The sequence below is a fragment of the Pyricularia grisea genome, chromosome I, assembly GCF_004355905.1.
Source record: "Pyricularia grisea strain NI907 chromosome I, whole genome shotgun sequence".
In the NCBI taxonomy this organism is placed as follows: Eukaryota; Fungi; Ascomycota; class Sordariomycetes; order Magnaporthales; family Pyriculariaceae; genus Pyricularia; species Pyricularia grisea.
The window spans coordinates 5,384,413-5,400,033 of NC_044973.1; the positions used below are offsets into that span (position 1 = coordinate 5,384,413).

Sequence of the window (15,621 nt, forward strand, 5' to 3'; positions counted from 1 at the left end):
ATTCGTTCTTCGCCTGTGTCCTACGTGTGACGAGAATCTCCTGTCGACAATGTGTGAACTGGACACAACGCCCATATCAATGCCTTGAAGAGAAATGACATCACACCTTCGAGAGAGCGAGAATAATGGTTTCGTATTTTCCCAAAGCATAAGTTTGTGAAACATGCGCTTGCGTTGTATGATTGTCGCCAAACACAGTTTATATCGTTGTATTAGCCGAAAACATATAAACCATAGTCCTAGTATTTAAGAATTAATTTTTGTGCTGTGGTGGGCAAATAAGTGTTGTGCATCAAAGAACCAAAATGTTAATTCGTGAGTTGTTTGTTTTACCCCCCCATCAAATTCATGATACTCTATTTGTCCTCTCCAAGCCCGGCACTGATAAATATTCGCCAAATTCACTTCTTCAACCTTGACATAAAGAAACTCTGATTATTAAAGAGTAAGTCTTGGTGGCGTTTTGGCGCCACAACGTCTTTATTCCCTTGGCGCACATGGTTGTGCTCAATGTCCCACAAAGCCTTCCATGTGTTTTCTTTTTTTTTCGAGAGTTCAATTCTAGACCAAGCCCACAAAACACCATGCAATCCTTGAGGGCATGCCATTACATGTAGAATATACATATGAGCAGACATGAGCCGGGTTCATAGGTCAGGGAGGGTGTATACATCTCATCAACCAGAAACTATGAGCTCGCTTGATGAAATCCGGACCAGCGCGCCACCGAAAGACAAAAAGGGTTATGCGTAAGAGCAGGAGACTTGCTTCGAGCATGATGGCCAACCGATGGGTACGTCATTTATCTTTGTCACGGTAGTTACCCATACGGTGAAGGGGAAGTATCTGGCTACGCGGGTGTTTTATGCCGGGTGATGATCACCAGTCTTTCATAACATAGAGGCTTGGTACTAGTTAGCTTCGTGTTGGGATTAAATGCTATCAGTAAATACTAATTTTTCGATGTTTTGGATTTAATACGTTGTTAATGATGGCAGGGTAAATACTTAGGTTTCTTTCCTATTATCCTTGACTATTTAATAACATTGTTGTCAAAACCCAACATATTAATTAGCAACAAGAATATTGATTGCTGTCTTGAGAAACAACTAATTAGGTCAATAACATTTAGCAATACGACTGGTGCTGTGTCAAATACTCAAAAGCCTCGGTGAATTTTGTGCATTAAAAAAATTGCAAAACTAGGTGAATGACCACAAAACACCGGAAAAAATGTGATGTGGGATGACGATACCCCATACACCCATTCAACAAGCCAATCATGTGATATCGTGACATGACCTCAGTGACCAATATCATTACATTGTGCCTTTCTCCAGGTCTTTCCCCGTCTTTTCCGCACGATGATGATGGAAGTACCCAGCCTAGGTCGTATGCGTGAGAAGTGCGTCGAGCATACCGCCACGACCGCTACTACGCTTTTCTCAGGGGGGTCAACAATATATGCCTCACTAGTTCCAGCCCTTGTGCCTTGTTTGCTATTTCGTGCGTCTAACGTCGCGACAATGCAAACACATCCTGCTTGGAACCCCCTTTTTTCAGATGTAACTCCAATATTGAAAGCCGAGCTGAGCCTGTTATTTTGCTGGTTCCCGTGGTACGAAGTTTGAACCGAGGGAGACAGGGAGGGGGAAAAAAGAGCTTTCGGCCATAAGCGGACGAGTCCAACATTGCCACAGTCAGCCGTATGTGGCAGACACTTGCTCTGAGACACGAATCATTGATCACAGATACGTTTGGGTGAATGAGGTTGACCAGAGATGCTCGGATAATAACTCCTTTGTAGTAAATACCGCGTAAAAAGGACTGATAAAGGGGGTATAAACAACGCCCAGGCACCACCATCAACGTGCCATATGGGAAATCAGCCATGTTATCCCTGGATAAGCCAAGTATGCGCCCGATCAGTAATCGCAAGAAAAATCAGAACCATCGTAGCAACTTGTCCGAAACAAAAAGGGAAGGAAAGCAGTTGCCATAACGCCACTCCCGTTTGTGCCCAGAAAGTACTTCCATCCAATGCTAAATATCCAAACAGAGGATTGTGCAGACCACTGTCCACATGCGTGGAAGTTAACAGCAACTTAAATCAAAAGACCTGGGCTAGAAGATGCGAGACCAAGCCCTGAGAATGAATTTCGAAACTATCGAGACCAGCCCCACAACAGAGAACAGCTGTATCACCTCTCCTGGCCACCTTGGCCGGACCTCAGTCTCTATATACGCATCGTCTGACGACTTGGCGCCCGCGATGGCCACCTTGCTTGATGGGAAGCGGCCGTCGGTGAGGTACTTCTCCATGAGCTCGTCTTTCTCGTACCAGCGCTCGCGCATCCACTCCTCAAACGCCTCTGAGGTGTCGAGCGGTATGTCGGCCACGCGGAAGCGGCGCCAATGGAAGTTGACAGACTTGGGTGGACGGCCTTCAAAGTAGGTGCTGGAGAGGGTGAAGTATTGCTCGCCAAAATCACCTCGACTGCACAAGACGGTTAGCCATACGTATAACATACGTACCTTTTGGTTAATGGACGAGAAGACAAGTACGACACTTACGGTATTCCCTCATATGCAACAGTGCAGTCATACACATAGTCTACAGTACCCTTGAGCTCACTCAAAATAAAGTGCATGCCGGTACTGCGAGGGAGCAGCATGTGTTGCGGATTCTTGACGCCAATCTTGTCTGCCCATTTGGCAGATTTGACCTGACCATTCTTGGATACGTTGGTGCCCTCGGGGAAGAGGAGCAGCCACATGGGGTTGAGAGAACGGCCGGCCGAGGCACTGGGGTCGGCACTCGAGGTCTTGAGCTTCTGGAGTCTGTGGGCCAGGCGCGGCTTGTCGACGGCCATCTTGCGCGACATGAAGATGAACCCATAAAACATCATGCCTGTGCCAATGACGGGTATGTATTTGAGCGACTCTTTGAGGATTATGTAGATCCAACCGTGCATCTGCGGGCTGTTGGCGTAGGCCACCCACCAAAGGTACAGCCAGTCCGTGTAGAGTTGGTGGTTGGCGATCATGACGAGACGCTCGGGGAAGGCGAACTCAACAGTGCCGTCGGACTTTTGGCGGATCTGACCGTCCATTGAGTCGTCGCCGCTGATGCGGATTATCGTAGGGCCCCACCACTTGGTCATGGTGGTGATGGTGATTCCAAAGTGTGCCTTGGTCATGGACATCCATGAGTAGTACCAGTCGCGGTTGTACCAGTAAAGCGGCGCGCCGATGAGCTGGGTGAACATGATGGTGCAGACGCAGATGGCAAAGTAGGACACAAAGGCAAGCCGCCTAAGGATCGCAACGACGCGGCCATATTTCTCGTCGCCGGCAGGATGCTCCTGCCGCGCTTCTCGTTTCGTGTCGCTCTTGATTTCGTTCGAGGATGATTTGGACTTCTTCAGGCCGAGTGTATCCGGGGACAAGTAATGGTCGATCTGCGGCTTGGCGACGCGCTCCCGCAGCTCGGCCGCCATTGCGACGGGGGAACAGGTAGGGAGGTGGTCGTTGGTAAGGGATTGCGGGGTTGTGGGGTTCTCACTGATTGTACAGAAAGCCTGTCTGTCGAATGGGACCCAAGCTCCCCAAAGGCTGCAGTCGGTCGTGGCGTACGTGTTTTTGCAAAGGCTAATCCGTACAAAAATACTCACTCCCACCGATCCACTGCGTCGAAGAAGTTCGATGAGTTGCAAAGAGACAAGCCGAACCGCTGCAGGGAACTATCGAACTTTGGCTCAAAGAGAGTGAGCTTTGTAACGAGGCGCAGCACCCAGGCAGAAGGGCAAGCAAGGCGGGCGGGGGGCCCGGGCGTCAGTCAAGGTAACTCAAGATCAGACGACCGGCGACATTCTGATCGGGCTTGCAACGGTGATGCTTTGGGGAAGAAGGCTTCTTTAGGTCGGGAATTTCTGCATCAGGTTATGTGTGCATAACAATATCTTTGAAGCAGTTAGTTATTGAAAGAAATTTAGAGACAGAGATAGGCTCCCCTCTCTCTGTCACAAGGCGGAAGTAGCGGGAACTTGTGGATCAATGTCTGGTTCTTTCCATCTGCCATCAAACCAGGTCAGGTTTAGCCACTTACTTTAGCACCTTTGCGCTCCTCTTAGGACCTTCATAACAGGGACTGGACGAATGCCGTTTATTTATTTATTTATTCCAAGAGCAGCTTGCTTGAACGAAGAAACAACTCACAATTAGTTTGGCAAGTTTGGACCTAACCACGCAAATGTGATGTGACAGAATGACAGCTTAGTGTCAACGGTTCAACGGTAGTGAGTTCATTACATCCATTACGTCGTGTACTATAAGTGGCTAAAAGTGCCTCGCTTGTTAGTTGGCTGACTGTGTTTGACTTGGGCTTGGAAGCTGTCATGTTCGAGTTGCTTGCATCACAAGACTAAGCCTCCATGACTGCAAGACCCATAGAATCGAACCCCACTGCATTAGATCTCCCGACTGTGGTGTCGCATTTTCATCCAAACCTGGTCAGAGAGCATGCGACTACCGAATCAGATAAGCCAGAGAGAGGGAGAGATGCGCAATTTATGTGAAGCTTGAGGACGTGACAGCATTGATACATGCTGAGAGTATAAGGTTCTCGTAAATCGGTCAGCGCTGGACTGGCGCACAAGTTAGTGTGCCGTGGTGCGAAACCCACAATGCCGTGAACATCTCTGGTCAGATTGATCGATCCATCATGCCTTAGGTACCTTAAGTATTTCCGTAGTGTGACGAACTCGGGAACAAAATAGCAATGGCCAACTGAAAGGTCAAGCGAAACCAGGACAAAAGTGATCAAACTTCTCTCCAATTAACAGCACGTACTGTGAGTACAGTATACCTACCTACCTTTCAAGAGACGCCAGAGGCTTGGGTGGTGGGGATCCAGCTTTGGTAGGGGTATGCAGTTGGGATTAAAACCAGCTCTGGCCGAAGCTTGCGCACAGACGTTGCAGCCAAGATGTGGGGTCGAAGCTCACACCATCGGCAGATTCTCGACATGGTCCAACAATCGTCTTTTTTCGGGCGAAAGCTCAATCCATGTCTTTTTCCAACTTCAATGGCGCCCAAAACTCCATAAGGGCCATCACTTCATATGCCATGCTCGGCAACACTGAAAATGGCGTTACCCCTGAGGATCACAGGGGCTTTACGCTTCACAGTAGCCTCGAGTAAACATCGCACAGCAGTCCCATCATCATCATCATCATCGTCATGGACGAATCTTCGACATGGCTGGGCCAGCCGCAACTTTTCAGCTACCACCCGCCGGCGTGAGATTCTCGACGTCTCCATGCTGCCGGATCGCATCGTTCCTAGATATCAGGAAAGCCAAGCGTCCTCGCTTCTTCTTCTCCACTGGCCCCAGCCACCGCGAAATATCCTCCTGATCCCAAAGCTGCATGCACCCCAGGTCACTCTCTCTGCCGTCGCCTTTGCAAAGCACCTGCACAGCAACTACCCGGACCTGAACCTCGTTTTCGAGAGCCGCATCGCCAACGCCATACACGAAAGCCTGCCGTTCCCCATCTACACGGCCAGCGATGCCAGCAGCACCCATAGCTTCCCCAACAAGATCGACCTCGTCACCACCCTCGGAGGCGATGGCACCATTCTGCGCGCTGCCAGCCTCTTCTCGCTGCAGGCAAGCGTACCGCCGATTCTGTCATTCAGCATGGGCTCCGTCGGCTTCCTGGGCGAGTGGAAGTTTGACGAGTACAAGCGCGCCTGGAGGGAGGTCTACATGAGCGGCAGCGGCGTCGCCGTCGAGGATTTGTACGCGCCCCACACCCAGACGGCCGCCTCGGGCCACGGCTCTGATGCGGCCGTGTCGCGGATCGGCGAGGATGCCTCCCCCATAAGTCCACCCTGGGGCTGGGAGCGCAGCCCAGGCAAGTCCATGGGTCCAAGTCGGACATCGAAAATGCTGCTCCGCCACCGGCTCAAGGTCGGTGTCTATGACGAGCACGGTGTCAACATCAATGGCCAGCTCATCCCCACCTCGACAGCCCAGCCCGGGTACAGCCAGGAGCCGCCGTCCCTATCATCGCACGGCGTCTCTCCAACTCAGCCATCTCTCAACGCCGGTGCTCCACCCGCCATCCATGCAATTAACGAGCTGCTCATCCACCGCGGACCACACCCGCACCTTGCCATTATCGACATCTATCTCAACAACCATTTCCTAACCGAGGCCGTCGCCGACGGCATCCTGATCAGCACCCCGACAGGCTCGACGGCCTACAGCCTCAGCGCAGGTGGTTCCATCATCCACCCGCTCGTCGGCTCACTTCTCATCACGCCCATCTGCCCGCGCAGCCTCAGCTTCCGCCCGCTCGTCCTGCCTCTCAACACAAAGGTGTCTTTGCGCCTGAGCGACAAGAACCGCGGCCGCGAGCTCGAGGTCAGCATCGACGGCAAGCGCCGAGCCGGCGTCGGCATCGGCATGGAAGTACACGTCGAGGGCGAAGCCGTTGGCCGCTCCGCTGACGGTACCTGGAAAGGCGGCGTGCCATGCGTCATCCGCGCCCCTGGAAAGGAAGTCGAGGGGGTCGCCGACGACGACGACGGCTGGGTGGGCGGCCTGAACGGTCTGCTCAAGTTTAACTACCCGTTTGGAGAGGCTGGACACTGAAATAGGAGGGGGGGGAGAGGAATCGGGGACAGGTTGGATGGGATTTTCAAGAGGGAACAAAAGGATGGGCGCGAAGAGCATACAGGTTATGCGCTGTACAAAGATACCCTCCCCCCCCCCCCCCCCCCCCCCCCCAAGAATTGTAAAATGCAAGGAAGGATTTCAAGTTTTGTATGTTTCGAAGAGAGAGGCCAGTTGCCAAAGTTATTTGGGCTCATTTTGGGGTACCAAGTTTCTTTTGACAACGCCGTGTTTGGGTATGTATTTGATACTGGCAATGTAGTATAGCAAACGAATGTAATAATTTCGACGACCAAGGCTGTGTTGGGAGTGGCATACTTACTATATTGAATTGGAACACAGCACCACCAATGTCACACCAGACCCCTGGTGCCCATGTTTCCACCGACGACATAAACATTGATTCTTGACACAATTCCGCTTAAAAGAACCAAGGGTTCATCGGAGTCAGGTAATGATCATGGAACCTAAAACTTGGAAGAGAATTGGTTATCGTTAGGCATTACAAACTCTACTAGAGTATTGTTGCGCAAAAACTACATCCACACTTGCACAGCGAGTGTCAACTTGAACAGAAGCTAGAACTTGATTAACTCCTCAATTGACCCCAAAGTCGAATGCCATTGCGCCTTGATGATCCCTTGTTAAGAAGTAGAAATCGTGTGTCCCATCATGCTGATTCATCTCCATGGGGTTTTGCTTTTTTGGCTTTTTTTTTGTGTTGTGTTCAGTCCAAAGGGTATGCTGGTATAGAGCCTCCCCTCCCTCCATCGAGGAATACCTGATAACAGAGACAAAAGCCTTTTCCCCTATCCTTATGCCTTCCCATCGCAGGTGAATGTTTTGCAAATGTTTCCCTTGAGCCGCCGCAAACCAACCAGTCTAATTGAAGAGTACGCGAAAATAACAACATAAAGAGCAGATCACACAAAAGCCTAGTAACCGTAGGCCTGGAGGGTCTCTGCCGTCTTCTTGTCGACGTTCGCGGTCTTCTTCGACTCGCTGCGCTGGCGAGCAACCAACTTCTTGCGCTCGTAGTAGGCACCAGCCTTTGCTTTTCTCCGCTCCTCCAGCCTGTTGTCATGGTCAGTATTGCTGCAATTGCGGAGCGCGTAGTGAGACGCCTTGGACCGGGTACGAGAGCCATCGCAAGCCAACGACCTGATTCATTCGTCCTATAGAGCTTCACATACCTGGCAACAACGTCCTGGTACTTCCAGCCAACCTCGTGGCTCAGACGGCCAACGGTGCAGTACTTGCGACCGGGCTGCAGTCTAAGGACACGCAGAGCCTGGGGGACGACCATCTTCTTCTGCTTGTCATAAGGAGGGGGGACACCCTCGAAGACCTTAAGGCGCTCGAGGGCGGCGGTACCGCGGGCAGTCTTGTGGGGCATCATGCCGCGGACGGCCTTGTAGAAGACGCGGGACGGGGCGCGGAAGTGGAAGGGACCACCTCGTGTCGGGTTGTAACGGGTGATCTTGCGCAGGTGGGCGTGGTACTTGACTGTATATCCATTGTGTCAGTCATGCCTGTTTACATTGGCACATGCCCAGAGTAGTGACTGAACGGTATCCAGTCCCCAATCTCTCCTGCTACCAGTGCCAACTCCTCGCCATCTTCTCGTGATCGCGGAACGGGGTAAAAACGTACGCTTAGCGCGGAAGAACTCGCCAGAGATGTTCAGGGCCTCGCAGCGGACGACAACAATCTTCTGGCCCTCAAGCAGCTGCTTGGCGACAATGCTGGCCAAACGACCCAGCAGATGGCCCTTGCCGTCGATGACGACCTGACAAAACAAGACGAGTTAGCAACTCGGTCCACCATTCCTCCTACTCAGTCGCCCGGTCGGCCTCTTCGCCATGCGTCTCTTCTGTTCGATTCGGATTATAGCTTCGGTGTCGGCTAGTCGATTTCGTGCGGTGCGCAAGATGGGTTGCAGCACCTTGGTTCGTGGCGTAAACAGTGTCCGTCCATGATTTTCCCATAGAAGCCCCAGCAGTGCAGTCCGGTTCATGCACAACCGATCCAGTATAGAAGAGACGCATCGCGACGGCCGCCTCCAAACTTGTGCAGACGTGATATAGGGTTTGCACTCACAACCGACTCGAAGCTCGACATTCTGGCGGTGGTATGTGGAAAAGCCGGATATGGAGAAAAAAAGAAGAAAGAAAACCAAACCTCGTGTCGGCTACGAAGTTTGTTGTTGCCCAATTACTTTACCTTTCGGGGGCGGCGTTGTTGGGTGTGAAGTTCCGTTGATGCTCGTCACCTAGGGCAAAATTATTGCTTGTAGTGTTGGGCCGGCCGGTCAGTGTGATAGGGCTCAATCGGTCTGCGGAGGGGCCGAGGATTGTGGATGCCTAAGGCATCTTAGGGTTTTGGGTGGAGGTCAGCTGATCCAGGATGAAGGAGCGCGGGGTGATTGTGATGGATGACCCCACCTTAAATTAGACACGGTTGGTGGTCGTGTTGCGACCGCTTGGACCAATACGTTTGTCGCCTACCCTGTACAACCAGCAGCTGATCATCTCGATGTACAGTACAATCAGTGTTGCGCAACGGGAGACGACCACGAGCATGTGACCACCTGACGAAACGTTGGGCCGGAAAGGAATAGTTTGGCAACAACAGAACCATTGACTGGGTTGAATCAAGGAACAAACAAGTTTGTAAGAAACACTAAAAAGTTACAATCGAACAGGAGATTATTTTGTAGTCTAAACATGAAATGCAAACCGCCGAAAGATGCCTTAACCGTGAATCCGCATTGTTGTCATAAGGAAGATTTCCATGAATACACCAGGCTATACCAAAGAAGTCCGATTTCCCTTCTTGGGAGAAAAAAAAAGCTCCGTCATTGTCTCCTAGCCTCCACAGTTTTCCAATCCTTTACATGTTATTCTATCATTTGGCCTCGGGAGAATACTTGTCCACCGGCTTGAGTACCTCTTGCACGTACTTGACCAACTCCTTTCTCCTCATCCTGATGCTGTCGTCACCGCCCGTGTCGATTTCGTCCAGTTTCAGGAGGACCTTCTGCAGCACCGTCTCGGAGATCTTGCGGTACTCCTCCACACACTTCTTCGGATCATCTGGTGGGTTGGACACAAACTGCTCACACATAGGCCGTAAGGTCTCATCAAAGTTCTCTTGGATCTTGTTGAGCTTGTCCATGGCGCTATTGGGCGCAGCTGGGATTAATGGGGGCCTGGGCACGGCGATGGTGGTGCCAGTGGCCGGGCGCTCTGGCGACCGCATCCTGCTGACGGATGGTGCCCGCTGCCTCCTCTGCTCTGGCTCGGGTACCGACAGTCCGACGCTGGAGCTGCTCTCGCGGGGGCTAGGGTCCCGGTGCTTCTTCCGGCTGCGCCTGCTCTTCTTCTTCCCGCTCCTGCTATCGGTGTCCTCGCCCTGCACCACCACAATCTCCTCGCTCGTCTCGCTGCTGCTCCTACCGCCGCCGACGTCTACGTCGTCTTCGGGCAGCACAATCATGATTTCACTCTTGTTCTTGACACCGTAGTTGCACACGGGCTCCTCATCATCCTTGAGCTGCTTGCCCTTGTAGTACATCTTGAGGTTGTTGGTTTGCCTGTTGGACAGCTTCATTACCAGCTGGGCGCGGTCACGGATGTCGCCGGCGATCAGCTTGCCGTCGCCGATGGAGTAGGCGGGGAAGTGTTCGGGATATGTGATTCCCCGGTGCTTGATGAGAACTATGTCATCGTCGGGTATCTCGAGGGACGGCTCTGACCGACCCATGCGTTGGTTGCTGGCGCGCGGATCGTAGTATCGCGATCGATCAATGTTGTGGTTCTCAAGGTCCTGAGATGTAATGTAGCTAAAGTCCTCGTCCATAATATCAGGCGGCTGCCCATCGTGACCAAGGTTCGAGGCGAAAGGCGAGATAGGGCCTCGTCCGCCGTAACCGCCGGACCAGCCAAATCGTGGTCTCCTGTCCATCTTGTCGCCGGACTTGGCACGCGCTGCCACGGTGGGTAGCGCCCCTAGCAGTAAAATGACGGCAAAGGCCCCAGAGAGGGTGGCCGGCGAGATGGGAATCCCGGTTGTGTTGTGCAGATACTCTGTCAGGTTCTGGAGAAAAGAAGTGGCAACGTTGACGATATCGTTTGCAAATGCACCCGTGGATGCTAGAAATCCTTGATCGGAAGCCACCTTGACTAAATTTGCCCTCAAAGAGGACGTAAAACGGAGAGGTTATTGTAGGTAGGTTTTGGTGTTGGGCGTGGAGCTGGTTGGGCAGGTGGACTTTAGTGACTGCGGCACTTGTCGTGACTTGATTTTACCCGTTTTTTCTTTTTTTGATTTTTTTGGGGTGTCCGGGGTCAAGTCACCGTGGGATAACAAAAAAACCGTTACGGGTGACGAAGGCGCTACGGATGAGACTGAACGAGGGGGCGGGCATACACCAAAAACAGACCGTTTGGGCAAAATATAGGTACGTTAAGCAATCTGTGCTGTCCAGTTGGGTGGCCGTGGGTTAGTGGCGGGCCCGGGCTGGCGCAAAAGGCGAATCGGCGCAAGACAAATAAAAATGGTGCAGCCAGAAGCTGGCGATTTTTCTGGAACGGCGATTTGGGCACAGTTGATCAGCACCTTGCAGTATTGGTAGAGACCTGACTATTCCAGGGATCTCTCGTCGGGGTTTTTTTCTGGCTGCAGGAAAGTGACGGGGAACAGGCTGCTTGAAAAGTTGGAGTGGTGCTTTGTTAGGGTGGGTGAGTGGGCTTTTTTTTTCTTCTTGCGACTCAACGACCACGAGGCTACATCTGACGTTGATTCAGCCAAGACGCCTTACCTCATCATACAAGTAACAGTAACGGCTGATTGTTCCAGGTCATTAAAAAAACGGTAATGAATTTAGGTAATGTCAACGTTTGATTGCTTTCGTCCCGGTTCACGTTGACTTCTACACCCCGAGTTTATTATGCTTATCTAATTGCGCTGTTGTTGATTTATCTTCAGGTAGGTTTGAGGCTGTCCATTTCTCTGGTGTACTCAGAACATCGTTGACAGATTTGGTTACGGTATTCCTACCGATGCAAACCCATGTCTGAACTGTTTAGACAAGACCGGTTTATTTCTAGGCGACGGGTTCTTCCGTCAGCTTCCGTATTACAAACTACCAAGGAGAAACATGGGTAAATCGCCGCCATTAATTCGCATACCAATGCCACGGATCTTCGTGCCACTAGACCCACGGGGCCTATACATTGAACGGAAGGAAGGCATCGTACAGAAGCGATACGGTATCGTTCTCCCCGGTGCGTTACATGTCTAGGAAACCGTGGCATTAGGTAAATGATGCACCGGATTTGCTAATGGAGAGACCCCTCGGTCCAACATCATTGTCTGCATGACTCGGGGGTCCCCGTGTGGGACACTGCGTGAACGGTGATGCAAGCAACCGACGTCTGGGCTTTTTTTGCCACGGTTTGCTTGGGGTAAATTTGGAGGGTTAGGGGTTCGACTGGGTTAGGTGTTTCTGTGAGCACTTGGTCGATTTGGATACCTACCTAGCCAAGGTCATCTTTTGTCAACCTAAAGTACCTGTTGTGAGAACTTAAAAGTTTGCCATGAGACGCCACCAGGATTGACAAATGCATGCGGCTTAAATCATCCCTAAATGCTTTGTTATCGTAAACAATAGAAGTTGCCGCCCGATTACAGAGAATAATAGCAACCGATAAGTCGAAGCATTTTTTTCTATTCGGGCAAAAGGCAAAAGATGTATTGGTAATTAAGGTAAACCACCTACCTAAATAATACAGCAACATGCAGATTAGCAACGCAAATAGAAGTGGTACTCGCAGCACAAAGATGGAATCCAACATCTTCACTACAGCACCTTGGCGGGCAAAGCGGGTTTAATAGCAGCCTTCAATGGTTCAAAGTATAACGCGTAGAATACGCGTTTCGTAGATGTTCAATCAATTTGACAATTAGTAACCCATCCATACACGTGCAGGGGTGACAAATCAAAGCTGCACACACACCTCGAGCACTCCCACCCGGTCGCCGATTACACCATCACCTACCTCCACGCAAAAAACCGCAACAACGTCAAGCCCGAAACGCCGACGTCAGAGACTCCATCCTTGCTATAAAGCTTCGGCAACCCCTCCAAAATCAACCACCCCCCAAACAAACCTCGCTCCGGCGCATCGGAACGTTTTAACCCACACTACATGTCTACTTTCTTCCGTCGTCTATTCTACACAACAACGCCCGCCATGTCTGAAGCAGCAAAGCAAAAGGCTCAAAAGCTCATTGACGAGAACGCCGTCATGGTGTTCAGCAAGTCATACTGCCCCTACTGCACCGCCACCAAGACGAAGCTCAAGGGCATGGGCGCAAAATACAACGTCCTCGAGCTGGACCAAATTGGTAAGTTGAATGCTGGCGACAAAGCCACTCATGTTCTTCTTCGTTGCGTCTGTTATTAATTCCTCACATACTCTTTGATCTTTACTAATTCATCGTCCCAACAGATGACGGCAGCGCCATCCAGGATGCACTTGAGAAGATAACCGGCCAGCGCTCGGTTCCCAACATTTTCATCGGCCAGAAGCACATCGGCGGCAACTCGGACTTCCAGGCACTTGACAACTCGGAAAGCTTGATCAAGGCAGCAGGTGCTTTGTGAGAATACCAAAAGAATTGATTTTTTGCGCAGGACACAGTTTAGATGTTGTCTTACATTTCAACATAGAGGCTGAGACTATTACTGCCGATAGAGGAAAGCGTGCGGGTAGCTCGTCGCTGTGAATTGCGCAGGGATTCAGAGGCATGTTGTCACATAGCCGCAATAAATGTAATACTGTGTTTTCAACTACCACCTCTTCTCAAGTGTTGCGACCCTCTTAACCAGTAAATACGCTATCTCAACGTCATCTATCTTTCCTTGGCGGGGTGCATGTTTCATTGATATGGATCTGTCCAAAGTCCTACTGCCAATGTACTGTGCTTGAAATGCTCTCAAGTAATATTTTACATGCACTTGTTGTGCCATTCTACTTCCTGTACAAATGGTAGTTACAAAACTCGGGTGGCAATAGTGCCTACCGGTCTTTCAACAAATTCCAGGACGCCATCGGCAATGCTCTTCCTCGCTGGCTCGCTAGCCACATTCTTGCCAGCCAGGTAGTTGAGCCACAAGGCGCGCGAGACCCGCTCGTCGTCCACGGTCCCAATGACCTCCCTGTTCTTGCCATCATCATACACCACCCTCAACCTGCCGCCGTCCTCTCGTATCAGCAGCAGCTCCTTTGACTTGGGCACCTTGCCACGGTTAAAGAGCTGGCGGAAGGCGCGCATCGATTCTCCAAAGGCATCCTTGTCCGCCTTGACCAGATCCCCTCCGGCGTTGCTGCCAGCCTCATCCAGAAGTTTGTCCGACCTGGCCTGGATCGCCCGCACGAAGCCGTCCCGCAGGTGATGGAAGTCTGTGTCACGCACGGGCAAGATTCGGAAGGCGGAGCGGGCCGGGATGCCGTCACGTAGGAGCTCGTTCCATATGGCCTCACCCTCGACAGGGTCGAGCAGGGCCTTGTGCAGGTCGCCCTTCTCACCTGCCACAAGGGTCGTCGCTATCGGGTTCACACGCTTCACAAGCCGGGACTGCAAGGCGGCGATGTCGGCTGTCGCGACGTAGAAGCCGACAACGTAGACGTTAATCCCGATGAATGTCACGGAGCGCGTTCCCAGCCCGACAAGTGTGTACTCTGTCGTCTGTTGGGTGGGAGAAGGGTTCACGACAACCGGAGGGGCGAGCGGATCGGAAGGCACCGACGAGGCGCTGTTCTCGGATACGGTGGGCAGATCTATAGTTCTTGGAAAGAACTCGACGGTTTTGTTGCCCGTCGGCACGAGCTCACGGCCCTGCTCGTCATGCAAGATGACCTTTCTGTTCCCGCCATCGAGGAGGGGGTCGCTTGGAGGGAGTGTCGAATCGAGCTTCGCCGGCTGGTTGTCGATAGCCACCTTGAGCTTGTAAGCCGTGTAGACGAACGAGATGATGCCTGCTATAGCCCCTGCGGTCAGGAAGGTCCGGCGCATCTGATTGTAGTCATGGCTCTCCTGGGCAAGCCGCTGCACGTTGAGCTCCTCCCTAGCGCGGCCGGGGGAAGCTCTGCTCCGGCGGGAGAAAATGGTCCGGGTTTGCGTTAATTGCTGACGCCGCGGCAACGGCCGCAGGCAGCGTGAGGCTGGTTGGCGCAGCATGATGCACCGTCTCAAAGTGGAAATTGCTCTCGATGGGATTGAGCTCGGAGCAGTATTTGGGTTGACATTTTTTTTTGCATCGTCTGAGGCGCAGACGTCACCGCGTTTGGAGCGGCAGAAACAACTGGACTACAGGGCCGGGGGTCTGCCAAACGCCAAGCTAAAGACCCACACTTTGTACGATGCATGCATGCTGTACAGACGTACCGTGCAGCCTGCATCCCATCCCGCCTTCGCACTCGTATTAGCTTGTCCAAGGCATTTTTAGATTTCTCAACATGTCCCCTAACTCCTTGACCCTATGAGAACCCAGCATACATCATGTACGGCGTCTGTGTGGCTAGCACTAAGCAGACGTGAAGGATTATCCCCTGCATTGCTTTTGTACAAGTGGCAGGCACGCGAGCAGTACATGTTAGGTGGGGATGATCAGGACAACTCAGAGTAGGTATACAGTACCTAGGTATTTTACTGTACTTTGGTCGTTCCGATGTAAATCTTTGCCGTGACAGTTAGCATAAGTAGAAGTACGAATTACTTACTGCATTATCTGTTAGCTTTCGAAAAAAAAAAAAAAAAAAAAAAAAAAACAAGCTCCATATTATTTCTGATCTCCGCATTCGCATTGTAGTGTACCAAATTGCTGGGCCGATCAAACCGATTCAGACAGGAGATACTTGCGATACGAGGAG

At 51.6% G+C, this 15,621-nt stretch overlaps 6 protein-coding genes across 6 annotated transcripts; 2 read left to right on the plus strand and 4 right to left on the minus strand.

The window, feature by feature from the left end:
- Positions 1 to 1,782: 1,782 nt before the first annotated feature.
- Positions 1,783 to 4,309, minus strand: PgNI_06606 (uncharacterized protein). Its single transcript, XM_031126627.1, has 3 exons — positions 4,109 to 4,309; positions 2,575 to 3,962; positions 1,783 to 2,497 (listed from the first exon to the last, which is right to left on the minus strand). Exons 2-3 carry the CDS (start codon positions 3,498 to 3,500, stop codon positions 2,125 to 2,127), a joined length of 1,299 nt encoding a protein of 432 aa, XP_030982928.1. The 5' UTR covers positions 3,501 to 3,962; positions 4,109 to 4,309; the 3' UTR covers positions 1,783 to 2,124.
- An 837-nt stretch (positions 4,310 to 5,146) lies between these two features.
- On the plus strand, positions 5,147 to 6,661 carry PgNI_06607 (uncharacterized protein; the record flags this gene model as incomplete). The annotated part of the gene is made up of 1 exon (XM_031126628.1): positions 5,147 to 6,661. One exon carries the CDS (start codon positions 5,147 to 5,149, stop codon positions 6,659 to 6,661), a length of 1,515 nt encoding a protein of 504 aa, XP_030982927.1.
- A 494-nt stretch (positions 6,662 to 7,155) lies between these two features.
- PgNI_06608 (uncharacterized protein) lies at positions 7,156 to 8,957 on the minus strand. Its single transcript, XM_031126629.1, has 4 exons — positions 8,783 to 8,957; positions 8,336 to 8,471; positions 7,876 to 8,188; positions 7,156 to 7,756 (listed from the first exon to the last, which is right to left on the minus strand). Exons 1-4 carry the CDS (start codon positions 8,801 to 8,803, stop codon positions 7,618 to 7,620), a joined length of 609 nt encoding a protein of 202 aa, XP_030982776.1. The 5' UTR covers positions 8,804 to 8,957; the 3' UTR covers positions 7,156 to 7,617.
- Positions 8,958 to 9,589: 632 nt separating this feature from the next.
- Positions 9,590 to 10,648, minus strand: PgNI_06609 (uncharacterized protein; the record flags this gene model as incomplete). Its single annotated transcript, XM_031126630.1, has 1 exon — positions 9,590 to 10,648. One exon carries the CDS (start codon positions 10,646 to 10,648, stop codon positions 9,590 to 9,592), a length of 1,059 nt encoding a protein of 352 aa, XP_030982775.1.
- Positions 10,649 to 12,760: 2,112 nt separating this feature from the next.
- On the plus strand, positions 12,761 to 13,583 carry PgNI_06610 (uncharacterized protein). Its single transcript, XM_031126631.1, has 2 exons — positions 12,761 to 13,093; positions 13,198 to 13,583. The coding sequence occupies exons 1-2, from the start codon at positions 12,895 to 12,897 to the stop codon at positions 13,350 to 13,352; spliced, it is 354 nt and encodes a 117-aa protein (XP_030981937.1). The 5' UTR covers positions 12,761 to 12,894; the 3' UTR covers positions 13,353 to 13,583.
- Positions 13,584 to 13,741: 158 nt separating this feature from the next.
- On the minus strand, positions 13,742 to 14,929 carry PgNI_06611 (uncharacterized protein; the record flags this gene model as incomplete). Its single annotated transcript, XM_031126632.1, has 1 exon — positions 13,742 to 14,929. One exon carries the CDS (start codon positions 14,927 to 14,929, stop codon positions 13,742 to 13,744), a length of 1,188 nt encoding a protein of 395 aa, XP_030981938.1.
- Between the last annotated feature and the right edge of the window lie 692 nt (positions 14,930 to 15,621).

What these genes read in the sequence shown, in the direction of transcription:
- PgNI_06606 (XM_031126627.1), bottom strand. Translation starts at nt 3,500, where the DNA reads ATGGCGGCCGAGCTGCGGGAGCGCGTCGCCAAGCCGCAGATCGACCAT. An exon ending in GTTGCATATGAGGGAATACC is followed by an intron (nt 2,498 to 2,574) that starts GTAAGTGTCGTA and finishes CGTCTTGTGCAG; the next exon opens with TCGAGGTGATTTTGGCGAGC.
- PgNI_06608 (XM_031126629.1), bottom strand. Translation starts at nt 8,803, where the DNA reads ATGTCGAGCTTCGAGTCGGTT. An exon ending in CGAGTTCTTCCGCGCTAAGC is followed by an intron (nt 8,189 to 8,335) that starts GTACGTTTTTAC and finishes ATGGATATACAG; the next exon opens with TCAAGTACCACGCCCACCTG. An exon ending in TACCAGGACGTTGTTGCCAG is followed by an intron (nt 7,757 to 7,875) that starts GTATGTGAAGCT and finishes CCATGACAACAG; the next exon opens with GCTGGAGGAGCGGAGAAAAG.
- PgNI_06610 (XM_031126631.1), top strand. Translation starts at nt 12,895, where the DNA reads ATGTCTACTTTCTTCCGTCGTCTATTCTACACAACAACGCCCGCCATG. An exon ending in CCTCGAGCTGGACCAAATTG is followed by an intron (nt 13,094 to 13,197) that starts GTAAGTTGAATG and finishes TCGTCCCAACAG; the next exon opens with ATGACGGCAGCGCCATCCAG.